The sequence below is a fragment of the Babylonia areolata genome, chromosome 9 (genome assembly GCF_041734735.1).
Source record: "Babylonia areolata isolate BAREFJ2019XMU chromosome 9, ASM4173473v1, whole genome shotgun sequence".
NCBI classification, from domain to species: domain Eukaryota; kingdom Metazoa; phylum Mollusca; class Gastropoda; order Neogastropoda; family Buccinidae; genus Babylonia; species Babylonia areolata.
In genome coordinates, this window is record NC_134884.1 from 48,344,162 (window position 1) to 48,358,851 (window position 14,690).

Here is a 14,690-nt window from a genome sequence, read left to right on the forward strand (position 1 = left end):
TCGACTTGGAGTGATGTTTTGTTTGTCTTTGAGACAAATGAATGTGTGTGTGTGTGTGTGTGTGTGTGTGTGTGTGTGTGTGTGTGTGTGTGTGTGTGTGTGTGTGTGTGTGTGTGTGTGTGTGTGTGTTGAGAGTGGGGCCTGGGTATGGGTATATGTGTTTTTTTGTGTGTTTTTTTACCATTTGTTTATTGATTTGTTTGTCTTGGAGGCAGTGGAGGAGAGGGCTGTTTGTCTTGGAGGCAGTGAAGGAGAGGGTTGTTTGTCTTGGAGGGAGTGGAGGAGAGGGTTGTTTGTCTTGGAGGCAGTGGAGGAGAGGGTTGTTTGTCTTGGAGGGAGTGGAGGAGAGGGTTGTTTGTCTTGGAGGGAGTGGAGGGGAGGGTTGTTTGTCTTGGAGGGAGTGGAGGGGAGGGTTGTTTGTCTTGGAGGGAGTGGAGGAGAGGGTTGTTTGTCTTGGAGGGAGTGGAGGAGAGGGGTGTCTTGGAGGGAGTGGAGGAGAGGGTTGTTTGTCTTGGAGGGAGTGGAGGAGAGGGCTGTTTGTCTTGGAGGGAGTGGAGGAGAGGGGTGTTTGTCTTGGAGGGAGTGGAGGAGGGGGTTGTTTGTCTTGGAGGGAGTGGAGGAGAGGGTTGTTTGTCTTGGAGGCAGTGGAGGAGAGGGCTGTTTGTCTTGGAGGGAGTGGAGGAGAGGGTTGTTTGTCTTGGAGGGAGTGGAGGAGAGGGTTGTTTGTTTTGGAGGGAGTGGAGGAGAGGGTGGAGGAGAGGGGTGTTTGTCTTGGAGGGAGTGGAGGAGAGGGGTGTTTGTCTTGGAGGGAGTGGAGGAGAGGGGTGTTTGTCTTGGAGGGAGTGGAGGAGAGGGGTGTTTGTCTCTGATCACGCCGTCAGGCACTCAGTGACACCTGAGCGGAGTGAGGAAGATCGGCGTCACGTGCTTTCCCCGAAGAACGCCACACCACGAGACAAAACAGGGCCTCGAACCTGACCACTGGTCAACACAGGATGACAAGTACAGCCCACTGGGCCACACGTCCCAAGTGGTATGGATCACACCTGAACACAGATCACAGTACAGCCCACTGGGCCACACGTCCCAAGTGGTATGGGTCACACCTGAACACAGGATGACAAGTACAGCCCACTGTGCCACACGCCCCAAGTGGTATGGGTCACACCTGAACAAAGATCACAAGTACAGCCCACTGTGCCACACGCCCCAAGTGGTATGGGTCACACTGTCACCTGAACACAGATCACAAGTACAGCCCACTGTGCCACACGCCCCAAGTGGTATGGATCACACCTGAACACAGATCACAAGTACAGCCCACTGTGCCACACGCCCCAAGTGGTATGGATCACACCTGAACACAGATCACAAGTACAGCCCACTGTGCCACACGCCCCAAGTGGTATGGATCACACCTGAACACAGATCACAAGTACAGCCCACTGTGCCACACGCCCAAAGTGGTATGGATCACACTGTCACCTGAACACAGATCACAAGTACAGCCCACTGTGCCACACGCCCCAAGTGGTATGGGTCACACTGTCACCTGAACACAGATCACAAGTACAGCCCACTGTGCCACACGCCCCAAGTGGTATGGGTCACACCTGAACACAGATCACAAGTACAGCCCACTGTGCCACACGCCCCAAGTGGTATGGATCACACCTGAACACAGATCACAAGTACAGCCCACTGTGCCACACGCCCAAAGTGGTATGGATCACACTGTCACCTGAACACAGATCACAAGTACAGCCCACTGGGCCACACGCCCCAAGTGGTATGGGTCACACCTGAACACAGATCACAAGTACAGCCCACTGGGCCACACGCCCCAAGTGGTATGGGTCACACCTGAACACAGATCACAAGTACAGCCCACTGTGCCACACGCCCCAAGTGGTATGGATCACACCTGAACACAGATCACAAGTACAGCTCACTGTGCCACACGCCCCAAGTGGTATGGGTCACACCTGAACAAAGATCACAAGTACAGCCCACTGTGCCACACGCCCCAAGTGGTATGGATCACACCTGAACACAGATCACAAGTACAGCCCACTGTGCCACACGCCCCAAGTGGTATGGGTCACACCTGAACACAGGATGACAAGTACAGCCCACTGGGCCACACGCCCCAAGCAGGTCACACTGTCACGTGAACACAGATGACACAACTCCATAGTGGAGTTTCAGTTTCAGTCTCAGTCGCTCAAGGAGGCGTCACTGCGTTCGGACAAAACCATATACGCTACACCACATCTGCCAAGCAGATGCCTGACCAGCAGCGTAACCCAACGCGCTTAGTCAGGCCTTGAGAAAATAGTGGAGCGTTGGCTCCATAGTGGAGCGTTGGCCCAGTAGTAACGCGTCCGCCGAGGAAGCCAGAGAAACTGAGCGCCCTGGTTCCAATCCCTTGATCGCCAGTATATTCTCCCCCTCCACTAGTCCTTGAGTGGTAGTCTGGACGCTAGTCACTCAGATGAGACAATAAACCGAGGTCCTGTGTGCAGCATGCATGTAGCGAACGTAAAAGAACACACGGCAACAAAAGGGTTGTCCCTGACAAAATTCTGTAGAAAAATCCACTTCGATAGGAAAACATAAAATTGCAGGCAGACAAAACACAACAACAACAAAAGTGGTGGCGCTCTCAGTGTATCGACGCGCTCTCCCTGGGGAGAGCAGCCCGAATTTCACACAGAGAAATCTGTTGTGACAAAAAAAATGCAATAAAATACAATACAATTCAATAGTCTCCTGAGCGTGACAAATCACTTTCAGTTTCCCAAGTAAGCGTCACTCCTTATACGCTACACCACATCTCCTAGGTAGATGCCTGACAGCAGCATAACCCAACGCGCTAGTCAGGCCTAGGGTGTATCCATGCCGATATTTATATCTGAGTGGGGTTTTCTCTGCATAATTTTGCCAAAGGACAACACTTTCGTTGCCATGGGTTTATTTTCCAGTGCGCCAAGTGCGTGCTGCACACGAAACGACTTCGGTTTATCGGTTCATCCCAAAGACCACATGCTCAGGTCCGTTTCCCAAATAAACTTTGGAGAGAAGGGTGTGAGCGACAATAAACTTTGGAGAAAGGGGTGAGAGCGGGAATCGAACACAGACCCTCACGAACACTGAATTGTCAGACGAGCGTCTTATCCATTCAGCCACCTTCCTCCTGCACGTGACGGCTGCCTGTCCAATCAGCGTGCACCACTCATGACGTCACTCCAATCTCAGCGCGCGGCCCGCGTCTCGGTGTGTGTCACCGCTCGCCTGGCGACAGTGGATACAGACCTTCACAACGTGGGACGGGGCGCGGGCTTTGGGTCTTGTCTTGCCTGGCTGCTGTTCCATACTGACTGACGCTGTGCGTGCTTTACGATTGATGATTATTATGGTGATGCTGTTTTTTGTGTGGAGTGGAAAGTGAAGGACAAACTGATGGAGTTGTTTCCTGTGTGGAGGCTGTGATGGCTTTGTGGAGTCACTGGTGGGGGTCTTTCTCTGTCTGGCTTTGTTCGTTTGTTTCTTTGTTTGCTTGTTTGTTTCTTTGTTTGCTTGTTTGTTTGTTTGAGTGGTTGATTAGAAAGAGAGAGAGAGACAGAGAGAGACAGAGATTTCGCTGGCTGAGCGTCGTCATACCATGAACACTGATATTTTTCACTGTTTTCTTGTATTGTTGTTGTTTGTTTGTTGTTGTAGTTGTCGTCGTCGTCGTCGTCGTCGTTGTTGTTGTTCTTCTTCTTCTTCTTCTTGTTATTATTGTTGTTCTTGTTTGTATTCTGTCCACAAGCATAAGAATATCATACCTGGGTATTACAACCATCGACGTTCTGATCTTTTGCCATGATCTTGATATTTCTGTCACCATCATCGTCATCATCACCACCGTCACCACCACCACATTATTATTATCAGCATCATCACCATCACCCCTTTCACCAAGTATTCAATTGCACAAGTTTGTGATTACCGATAAACCCACGTCATATATGATGCCAGGGTAATTTTAGCAGCTTCCTGTTCAGCGCTTTCAGTCTTGATTTCGATTTTTTTTTTCCTCCGTTAAATCGTCACAGTCATCATGTAAACCATTATTATTGTTGTTTTCAACAACAAAAACAACAATAGCAGAAGCAATAATCCAATGACTACAATAAAGATCACAGCGTGAAAAAATAAAATAAAATAAAACATCGTTAAGAATATTTTTGAAGTCACAAACTGCTTATAGCAAAGTCAGTGTGTCAGCAAGTCAGTCACGAATCTTGCTCATAGTATTGGGTTGTTTTTGTTTCGAATACTTTTTTTGTTTTCTTATTTTAGAGGGGTGGGGGAGGGTATGGGGGAGGGTAGGGGGGGGTCATTTGTGAACTGCAACTCACACGTTCACTCCTAAGTACGAGTGGGATTTTACCCGCCATGTAGGCAGCCTTACGTTTCTTTATGTTCATTCTTCATGCCATTTCCCACGTTGACTATCTTCCATCAACCATGTTCAGTTCACTGTCCTTCATTATTTGTCTTCCCTTAACTCAGTGACTGAACATCACGGGGGTTATATCTGTCTTCCCTTAACCCAGTAACTGAACATCACGGGGGTTATAATTATTGTCTTCCCTTAACCCAGTGACTGAACATCACGGGGGTTATATCTGTCTTCCCTTAACCCAGTAACTGAACATCACGGGGGTTATAATTATTGTCTTCCCTTAACTCAGTGACTGAACATCACGGGGGTTATATTTGTCTTCCAGTGACTGAACATCACGGGGGTTATATTTGTCTTCCCTTAACCCAGTGACTGAACATCACGGGGGTTATATCTGTCTTCCCTTAACCCAGTGACTGAACATCACGGGGGTTATATCTGTCTTCCCTTAACTCAGTGACTGAACATCACGGGGGTTATATTTGTCTTCCCTTAACCCAGTGACTGAACATCACGGGGGTTATATCTGTCTTCCCTTAACTCAGTGACTGAACATCACGGGGGTTATATTTGTCTTCCAGTGACTGAACATCACGGGGGTTATATTTGTCTTCCAGTGACTGAACATCACGGGGGTTATATCTGTCTTCCAGTGACTGAACATCACGGGGGTTATATCTGTCTTCCAGTGACTGAACATCACGGGGGTTATATCTGTCTTCCAGTGACTGAACATCACGGGGGTTATATCTGTCTTCCAGTGACTGAACATCACGGGGGTTATATCTGTCTTCCAGTGACTGAACATCACGGGGGTTATATCTGTCTTCCAGTGACTGAACATCACGGGGGTTATATTTGTCTTCCAGTATCTGTCTTCCCTTAACTCAGTGACTGAACATCACGGGGGTTATATCTGTCTTCCCTTAACCCAGTGACTGAACATCACGGGGGTTATATTTGTCTTCCCTTAACCCAGTGACTGAACATCACGGGGGTTATATCTGTCTTCCCTTAACCCAGTGACTGAACATCACGGGGGTTATATTTGTCTTCCAGTGACTGAACATCACGGGGGTTATATCTGTCTTCCCTTAACTCAGTGACTGAACATCACGGGGGTTATATTTGTCTTCCAGTATCTGTCTTCCCTTAACTCAGTGACTGAACATCACGGGGGTTATATTTGTCTTCCCTTAACCCAGTGACTGAACATCACGGGGGTTATATTTGTCTTCCCTTAACCCAGTGACTGAACATCACGGGGGTTATATTTGTCTTCCCTTAACCCAGTGACTGAACATCACGGGGGTTATATTTGTCTTCCCTTAACCCAGTGACTGAACATCACGGGGGTTATATTTGTCTTCCCTTAACCCAGTGACTGAACATCACGGGGGTTATATTTGTCTTCCCTTAACCCAGTGACTGAACATCACGGGGGTTATATTTGTCTTCCAGTGACTGAACATCACGGGGGTTATATTTGTCTTCCAGTGACTGAACATCACGGGGGTTATATTTGTCTTCCAGTGACTGAACATCACGGGGGTTATATCTGTCTTCCCTTAACCCAGTGACTGAACATCACGGGGGTTATATCTGTCTTCCCTTAACTCAGTGACTGAACATCACGGGGGTTATATTTGAAACCAGAATGATAGATAACTCAACCTGAGCGTGTATAGATGGATAAACTGATGGGTTAACTGATTAATTGGGACTGTGCATGCACTGCTCTAAATCGCTTGTTTCGTGTTTCTGTGATAAATGTGGTGACAAATACTTCCAGTGGGTAAAGCAGTCGGTTTTTTCTTTCGGGGGCGTGGAGTGTGAGGGCGGTTGTTGTCAGTGGTGTGTTTTGTTTGTTTCTTTTGCATGTGCGTGCGTACATGTTCGCGTGTGTGTACGTATTAGTGAAAGGATTAACAAAGAATTTTTTAATGATTATAACAATTCAGTCAACATCCCGTAAACACTATCAGTATCAAATTATGTACATATTTGTATTTGTAATTCTTTTGATCACAACAGATTTCTGTGTGAAATTCGGGCAGCTCTCCCCAGGGAGAGCGCATCGCTACACTACAGCGCCACCCATTTTTTGTATTTTTTCCTGCGTGCAGTTTTATTTGTTTTTCCTATCGAAGCGGATTTTTCTAGAATTTTGCCAGGAACAACCCTTTTGTTGCCGTGGGTTCTTTTACGTGCGCTAAGTGCATGCTGCACACGGGACATCGGTTTATCGTCTCATCCGAATGACTAGCGGCTAGACCACTACTCAAGGTCTAGTGCACGGGGAGAAAATATCAGCGGCTGAGCCGTGATTCGAACCAGCGCGCTCAGATTCTCTCGTTTCCTAGGCGGACGCGTTACCTCTTGGCCATCACTCCACTCCATACACATACATATATAAAACAACAGCAAAAAAAAAAAAAAAAAAAAAAGTCATGACATTGTTTGCATAAGGCTTGTCCTCAGTTTGTGTGTGTGTGTGTGTGTGTGTGTGTGGGTGTGTGGGTGTGTGTGTGTGTGTGTGTGTGTTGCCGTGCAGTGGTGGTGAAAGGCAGGGCAAGAGACAAAGGCCACAGAGACAGAGGGCGAGAGAAGGACGGAGTGGAGCAGACATGTTCACGTGTAACGTCTGTGTCTTCCTGCTGCTTCTGGCGGCGTCCACATGTGGTGAGATCACTGTCATCGTCATTGTCGTCACCGTGCTTAGCCTGTCATTGGTAGATCACTGTCATCGTCATTGTCGTCACCGTGCTTAGCCTGTCATTGGTAGATCATTGTCATCGTCATTGTCGTCACCGTGCTTAGCCTGTCATTGGTAGATCACTGTCATCGTCATTGTCGTCACCGTGCTTAGCCTGTCATTGGTAGATCACTGTCATCGTCATTGACGTCACCGTGCTTAGCCTGTCATTGGTAGATCACTGTCATCGTCATTGTCACCGTGCTTAGCCTGTCATTGGTAGATCACTGTCATCGCCATTGACGTCACCGTGTTCAGCCTGTCATTGGTAGATCATTGTCATCGCCATTGACGTCACCGTGTTCAGCCTGTCATTGGTAGATCATTGTCATCGCCATTGACGTCACCGTGTTCAGCCTGTCATTGGTAGATCATTGTCATCGTCATTGTCGTCACCGTGCTTAGCCTGTCATTTGGTAGATCACTGTCATCGCCATTGACGTCACCGTGCTTAGCCTGTCATTGGTAGATCACTGTCATCGTCATTGTCACCGTGATTAGCCTGTCATTGGTAGATCACTGTCATCGTCATTGTCACCGTGCTTGGCCTGTCATTGGTAGATCACTGTCATCGTCATTGTCACCGTGTTCAGCCTGTCATTGGTAGATCACTGTCATCGTCATTGTCACCGTGTTCAGCCTGTCATTGGTAGATCACTGTCATCGCCATTGACGTCACCGTGTTCAGCCTGTCATTGGTAGATCACTGTCATCGCCATTGACGTCACCGTGTTCAGCCTGTCATTGGTAGATCACTGTCATCGTCATTGACGTCACTGTGTTCAGCCTGTCATTGGTAGATCACTGTCATCGTCATTGACGTCACCGTGTTCAGCCTGTCATTGGTAGATCACTGTCATCGTCATTGTCGTCACCGTGCTCAGCCTGTCATTGGTAGATCATTGTCATCGCCATTGTCGTCACCGTGCTTAGCCTGTCATTGGTAGATCACTGTCATCGCCATTGTCGTCACCGTGCTTAGCCTGTCATTGGTAGATCATTGTCATCGCCATTGTCGTCACCGTGCTTAGCCTGTCATTGGTAGATCATTGTCATCGTCATTGTCGTCACCGTGTTCAGCCTGTCATTGGTAGATCACTGTCATCGTCATTGTCGTCACCGTGTTCAGCCTGTCATTGGTAGATCACTGTCATCGTCATTGTCGTCACCGTGCTCAGCCTGTCATTGGTAGATCATTGTCATCGCCATTGTCGTCACCGTGCTTAGCCTGTCATTGGTAGATCACTGTCATCGCCATTGTCGTCACCGTGCTTAGCCTGTCATTGGTAGATCATTGTCATCGCCATTGTCGTCACCGTGCTTAGCCTGTCATTGGTAGATCATTGTCATCGCCATTGTCGTCACCGTGCTTAGCCTGTCATTGGTAGATCATTGTCATCGTCATTGTCACCGTGCTTAGCCTGTCATTGGTAGGACTTCCTTGTGTCGTTCAGGGGTAGTTCATCGTTGTATGTTTTTCTCCACTTGTCATTGGTAGATCACTGTCATCGTCATTGTCACCGTGTTCAGCCTGTCATTGGTAGATCACTGTCATCGCCATTGACGTCACCGTGTTCAGCCTGTCATTGGTAGATCACTGTCATCGCCATTGACGTCACCGTGTTCAGCCTGTCATTGGTAGATCACTGTCATCGCCATTGACGTCACTGTGTTCAGCCTGTCATTGGTAGATCACTGTCATCGTCATTGACGTCACCGTGTTCAGCCTGTCATTGGTAGATCACTGTCATCGTCATTGTCGTCACCGTGCTTAGCCTGTCATTGGTAGATCACTGTCATCGTCATTGTCGTCACCGTGCTTAGCCTGTCATTGGTAGATCACTGTCATCGTCATTGTCGTCACCGTGCTTAGCCTGTCATTGGTAGGACTTCCTTGTGTCGTTCAGGGGTAGTTCATCGTTGTATGTTTTTCTCCACTTGTGATTCTCTCTCTCTCTCTCTCTCTCTCTCTCTCTCTCTCTCTCTCTCTCTCTCTCTCTCTCTCTCTCTCTCTCTCTCTCTCAAACCTCTAGTTCGAATGATTTAGTTTGTCCTTTGTGTAATGAATCCCAAGAAAATGGATAACATTGTCCTTTGATGCCCAGTGTGATGAAATATTCGTGAAATGTTTGTAAAACCAAAATACTACAAACATCCCTCTCTTTTTAAAGTGTGTCTGTTAATGTCGTCAAGCTACAGCAAGGCCGTTCGTGATTTTTCCTTGTTTTTGTATAAGGCTCACAAACTTAGAGAAGTAGTCACTTGGTGAAATGAATATAATCATGCTTTGTTGTCTTTATTCATGCTTGTTTCCTCATGTTTTATTGAGTTGCACACTGTTCATGTTAACCCCTTCACTTGGGGCTGAGGCATAGATGTGAATAAACTATTCCGTTCCGCTCTCTCTCTCTCTCTCTCTCTCTCTCTCTCTCTCTCTCTCTCGCTCTCTTTCTCTCTCTTCTGTGTATCCGTGAGTGCCTATGTGAGCGTGTCTGTGAATGTGTGAGTATGCGTGCGTTTTTGTGCGTGTGTGCGCACGCTTTCTTTACCAACGTTCTTTTTCACTCTGTGTGTTTCTGCATACATGTGGCTGTCCACCCCTTTGTTGCGGAGTGAGGCATGGATGTGGCTGTCCACCCCTTTGTTGTGGAGTGAGGCATGGATGTGGCTGTCCACCCTGTCCACCCCTTTGTTGTGGAGTGAGGCATGGATGTGGCTGTCCACCCTGTCCACCCCTTTGTTGTGGAGTGAGGCATGGATGTGGCTGTCCACCCTGTCCACCCCTTTGTTGTGGAGTGAGGCATGGATGTGGCTGTCCACCCCTTTGTTGTGGAGTGAGGCATGGATGTGGCTGTCCACCCTGTCCACCCCTTTGTTGTGGAGTGAGGCATGGATGTGGCTGTCCACCCTGTCCACCCCTTTGTTGTGGAGTGAGGCATGGATGTGGCTGTCCACCCCTTTGTTGTGGAGTGAGGCATGGATGTGGCTGTCCACCCCTTTGTTGTGGAGTGAGGCATGGATGTGGCTGTCCACCCCTTTGTTGTGGAGTGAGGCATGGATGTGGCTGTCCACCCCTTTGTTGTGGAGTGAGGCATGGATGTGGCTGTCCACCCCTTTGTTGTGGAGTGAGGCATGGATGTGGCTGTCCACCCCTTTGTTGTGGAGTGAGGCATGGATGTGGCTGTCCACCCCTTTGTTGTGGAGTGAGGCATGGATGTGGCTGTCCACCCCTTTGTTGTGGAGTGAGGCATGGATGTGGCTGTCCACCCCTTTGTTGCGGAGTGAGGCATGGATGTGGCTGTCTACCCCTTTGTTGTGGAGTGAGGCATGGATGTGGCTGTCCACCCCTTTGTTGCGGAGTGAGGCATGGATGTGGCTGTCTACCCCTTTGTTGTGGAGTGAGGCATGGATGTGGCTGTCCACCCTGTCCACCCCTTTGTTGCGGAGTGAGGCATGGATGTGGCTGTCCACCCTGTCCACCCCTTTGTTGCGGAGTGAGGCATGGATGTGGCTGTCCACCCCTTTGTTGTGGAGTGAGGCATGGATGTGGCTGTCTACCCCTTTGTTGTGGAGTGAGGCATGGATGTGGCTGTCCACCCCCCCTTTGTTGCGGAGTGAGGCATGGATGTGGCTGTCCACCCCCCCTTTGTTGCGGAGTGAGACATGGATGTGGCTGTCCACCCTGTCCACCCCTTTGTTGCGGAGTGAGGCATGGATGTGGCTGTCCACCCCTTTGTTGTGGAGTGAGGCATGGATGTGGCTGTCCACCCCTTTGTTGCGGAGTGAGGCATGGATGTGGCTGTCCACCCCTTTGTTGTGGAGTGAGGCATGGATGTGGCTGTCCACCCCTTTGTTGCGGAGTGAGGCATGGATGTGGCTGTCCACCCTGTCCACCCCTTTGTTGTGGAGTGAGGCATGGATGTGGCTGTCCACCCCTTTGTTGCGGAGTGAGGCATGGATGTGGCTGTCCACCCTGTCCACCCCTTTGTTGTGGAGTGAGGCATGGATGTGGCTGTCCACCCTGTCCACCCCTTTGTTGTGGAGTGAGGCATGGATGTGGCTGTCCACCCTGTCCACCCCTTTGTTGTGGAGTGAGGCATGCATGTGGCTGTCCACCCTGTCCACCCCTTTGTTGTGGAGTGAGGCATGGATGTGGCTGTCCACCCCTTTGTTGCGGAGTGAGGCATGGATGTGGCTGTCCACCCTGTCCACCCCTTTGTTGTGGAGTGAGGCATGGATGTGGCTGTCCCTCCCTTTGTTGTGGAGTGAGGCATGGATGTGGCTGTCCACCCCTTTGTTGTGGAGTGAGGCATGGATGTGGCTGTCCACCCTGTCCACCCCATTGTTGTGGAGTGAGGCATGGATGTGGCTGTCCACCCCTTTGTTGTGGAGTGAGGCATGGATGTGGCTGTCCACCCTGTCCACCCCTTTGTTGTGGAGTGAGGCATGGATGTGGCTGTCCACCCCTTTGTTGTGGAGTGAGGCATGGATGTGGCTGTCCACCCTGTCCACCCCTTTGTTGTGGAGTGAGGCATGGATGTGGCTGTCCACCCCTTTGTTGTGGAGTGAGGCATGGATGTGGCTGTCCACCCTGTCCACCCCTTTGTTGTGGAGTGAGGCATGGATGTGGCTGTCCACCCCATTGTTGTGGAGTGAGGCATGGATGTGGCTGTCCACCCCTTTGTTGTGGAGTGAGGCATGGATGTGGCTGTCCACCCCTTTGTTGCGGAGTGAGGCATGGATGTGGCTGTCCACCCCTTTGTTGTGGAGTGAGGCATGGATGTGGCTGTCCACCCCTTTGTTGCGGAGTGAGGCATGGATGTGGCTGTCCACCCTGTCCACCCCTTTGTTGTGGAGTGAGGCATGCATGTGGCTGTCCACCCCTTTGTTGCGGAGTGAGGCATGGATGTGGCTGTCCACCCTGTCCACCCCTTTGTTGTGGAGTGAGACATGGATGTGGCTGTCCAGCCTGTCCACCCCTTTGTTGTGGAGTGAGGCATGGATGTGGCTGTCCACCCTGTCCACCCCATTGTTGCGGAGTAAGGCATGGATGTGGCTGTCCACCCTGTCCACCCCTTTGTTGTGGAGTGAGGCATGGATGTGGCTGTCCACCCCTTTGTTGTGGAGTGAGGCATGGATGTGGCTGTCCACCCCTTTGTTGCGGAGTGAGGCATGGATGTGGCTGTCCACCCTGTCCACCCCTTTGTTGCGGAGTGAGGCATGGATGTGGCTGTCCACCCTGTCCACCCCTTTGTTGCGGAGTGAGGCATGGATGTGGCTGTCCACCCCTTTGTTGCGGAGTGAGGCATGGATGTGGCTGTCCACCCTGTCCACCCCTTTGTTGCGGAGTGAGGCATGGATGTGGCTGTCCACCCCTTTGTTGCGGAGTGAGAAATGGATGTGGCTGTCCACCCCTTTGTTGTGGAGTGAGGCATGGATGTGGCTGTCCACCCCTTTGTTGTGGAGTGAGGCATGGATGTGGCTGTCCACCCTGTCCACCCCTTTGTTGTGGAGTGAGGCATGGATGTGGCTGTCCACCCTGTCCACCCCTTTGTTGTGGAGTGAGGCATGCATGTGGGCGTTGGTGCGAAATGACTGTGATTTGTTTCCGAACACGATGAATTGAAGCACGAAATGAATATATTATCATTATCATCATTATCAATTATCAATATTGTTGTTGTTATTATTGTTGATGTTGCTGCTGTTGTTGTTATTATTGTTGTTGTTGTTGTTCTCATAACTATTTTCTTATCAATACTAGGTGGGGGGGGGGGGGAGGAGGCCCGGACTTGTGATCCAGTGTCCACCAGTGATCAGGGTACAAGCCAGTTGTGTCCTTTTGGGACAGATACTTTATTCCGATCCCATTTTTCTCACCACTCCCCCCAGGTGAATCGTTGGAAGGCGAGGATTGGGCCTGGGTGGAAGGTGGATTGGGCCTGGATGGAAGGTGGATTGGGCCTGGATGGAAGGTGGATTGGGCCTGGATGGAAGGACTGGGCCTGGATGGAAGGACTGGGCCTGGATGGAAGGTGGATTGGGCCTGGATGGAAGGAGGATTGGGCCTGGATGGAAGGTGGATTGGGCCTGGATGGAAGGTGGATTGGGCCTGGATGGAAGGAGGATTGGGCCTGGATGGAAGGTGGATTGGGCCTGGGTGGAAGGATTGGGCCTGGATGGAAGGACTGGGCCTGGATGGAAGGATTGGGCCTCGATGGAAGAAGGACTGGGCCTGGATGGAAGGTGGATTGGGCCTGGATGGAAGGTGGATTGGGCCTGGATGGAAGGTGGATTGGGCCCCGACTTGATTCCCCACGCCCCAGACACTAGGAGACAGGAGGTCACTGCCCCCGATGCCTGTAAAAGGGTGTGGGACCTCATTTAACTTTGTTTATTTTTCAAAACTTTTCCTGTCGCTTCACAGCAGCGGGTCCCTGCGAGGAGCCCCTGCCGGTGGCCAACGCCTACAGGACGTGGACCGTGGGGGCGGATGGCTCCAGCAACGTGACGTATCAGTGCTTCGAAACCTATGACCTCATGGAGGGCAACACCACGCGCACGTGCAACGCGAATGACAACCTCAATTACACTGGACAGGCGCCGGTTTGCACACGTGAGTGAAGGAAGGAAGGATGGAAGGAAGGATGGAACGCATGTGTGTGTGTGTGTGTGTCTGTGTGTGTGTGTGTGTGTGTGTGTGTGTGGATGTGTTTGAGTACGTGTGTGTCGTGGGAGGGGTAAACGCGCGCTTGTTGTTGTTGTTGTTGTTTAATTAATTTATTTATCTATTTATCTATTTATTCCTTCAAGTGTTTTTTGTGCATGTGAAGAAGGTAAGATAATGGATATGGGAGGATTATGAAGTTTGTACGTTTTCTCATGTGTGTGCGCGCGCGCGCGTGTGTGTTTGTGTGTGTGTGAAGTCAAATCAAAATAATCTTTATTGAGGGTATAAGAATAAGCTTACACAGCTTTTTTACATCCTGCCTTCAGAAAAAGAAGAGAAGAAAATTAAAAAAAATATTTTTTAAGGCAAAAAAAGGGAAGGGGGAGGGAGAGAAGAAGTGGGGGACGTGGGGGTCTGGAAAGGATAATATAGAAATAAACAATTACAAGTAACACAAGAAATTCCATCGAAAAGCAACAACAACAACAAAAACAATACGAGCGTAAACAGCAATAAATACACACATGATACTGACACAATGACATGCAAAGCAACATCCTTACATCGTTAACTTAATTCAGAAACAAAAGAGCGAGAGTAAGAACGAGAGAGAGATAGAGAGAGAGGGGGGGCGGAATAGAGACAGAGTCAGAAGGACAGAGAGAGTCAAAGGTTAGACAGACAGACTGACAGACAGGTATACAGACAGGTATACAGACAGCAGATACAAGGAAAATCATATGAAAGCATGAAGGGATCATATTTTTTCTATCAAATATTTCCTGCTGTTTTGAATGTTTTCTTCAGACGAC

At 49.7% G+C, this 14,690-nt stretch overlaps 1 protein-coding gene across 1 annotated transcript in view; it reads left to right on the forward strand.

The window, feature by feature from the left end:
• The first annotated feature begins 3,450 nt into the window (after positions 1-3,450).
• LOC143285658 (plasminogen-like) overlaps positions 3,451-14,690 on the forward strand; it is a 44,851-nt gene continuing 33,611 nt past the window's right edge. The window contains exons 1-3 of the mRNA XM_076593056.1: positions 3,451-3,511; positions 7,008-7,135; positions 13,636-13,824. Coding sequence (XP_076449171.1) covers positions 3,492-3,511; positions 7,008-7,135; positions 13,636-13,824 — 337 coding nt within the window. The 5' untranslated portion in view covers positions 3,451-3,491. The remainder of the gene's footprint in view (positions 3,512-7,007; positions 7,136-13,635; positions 13,825-14,690) is intronic.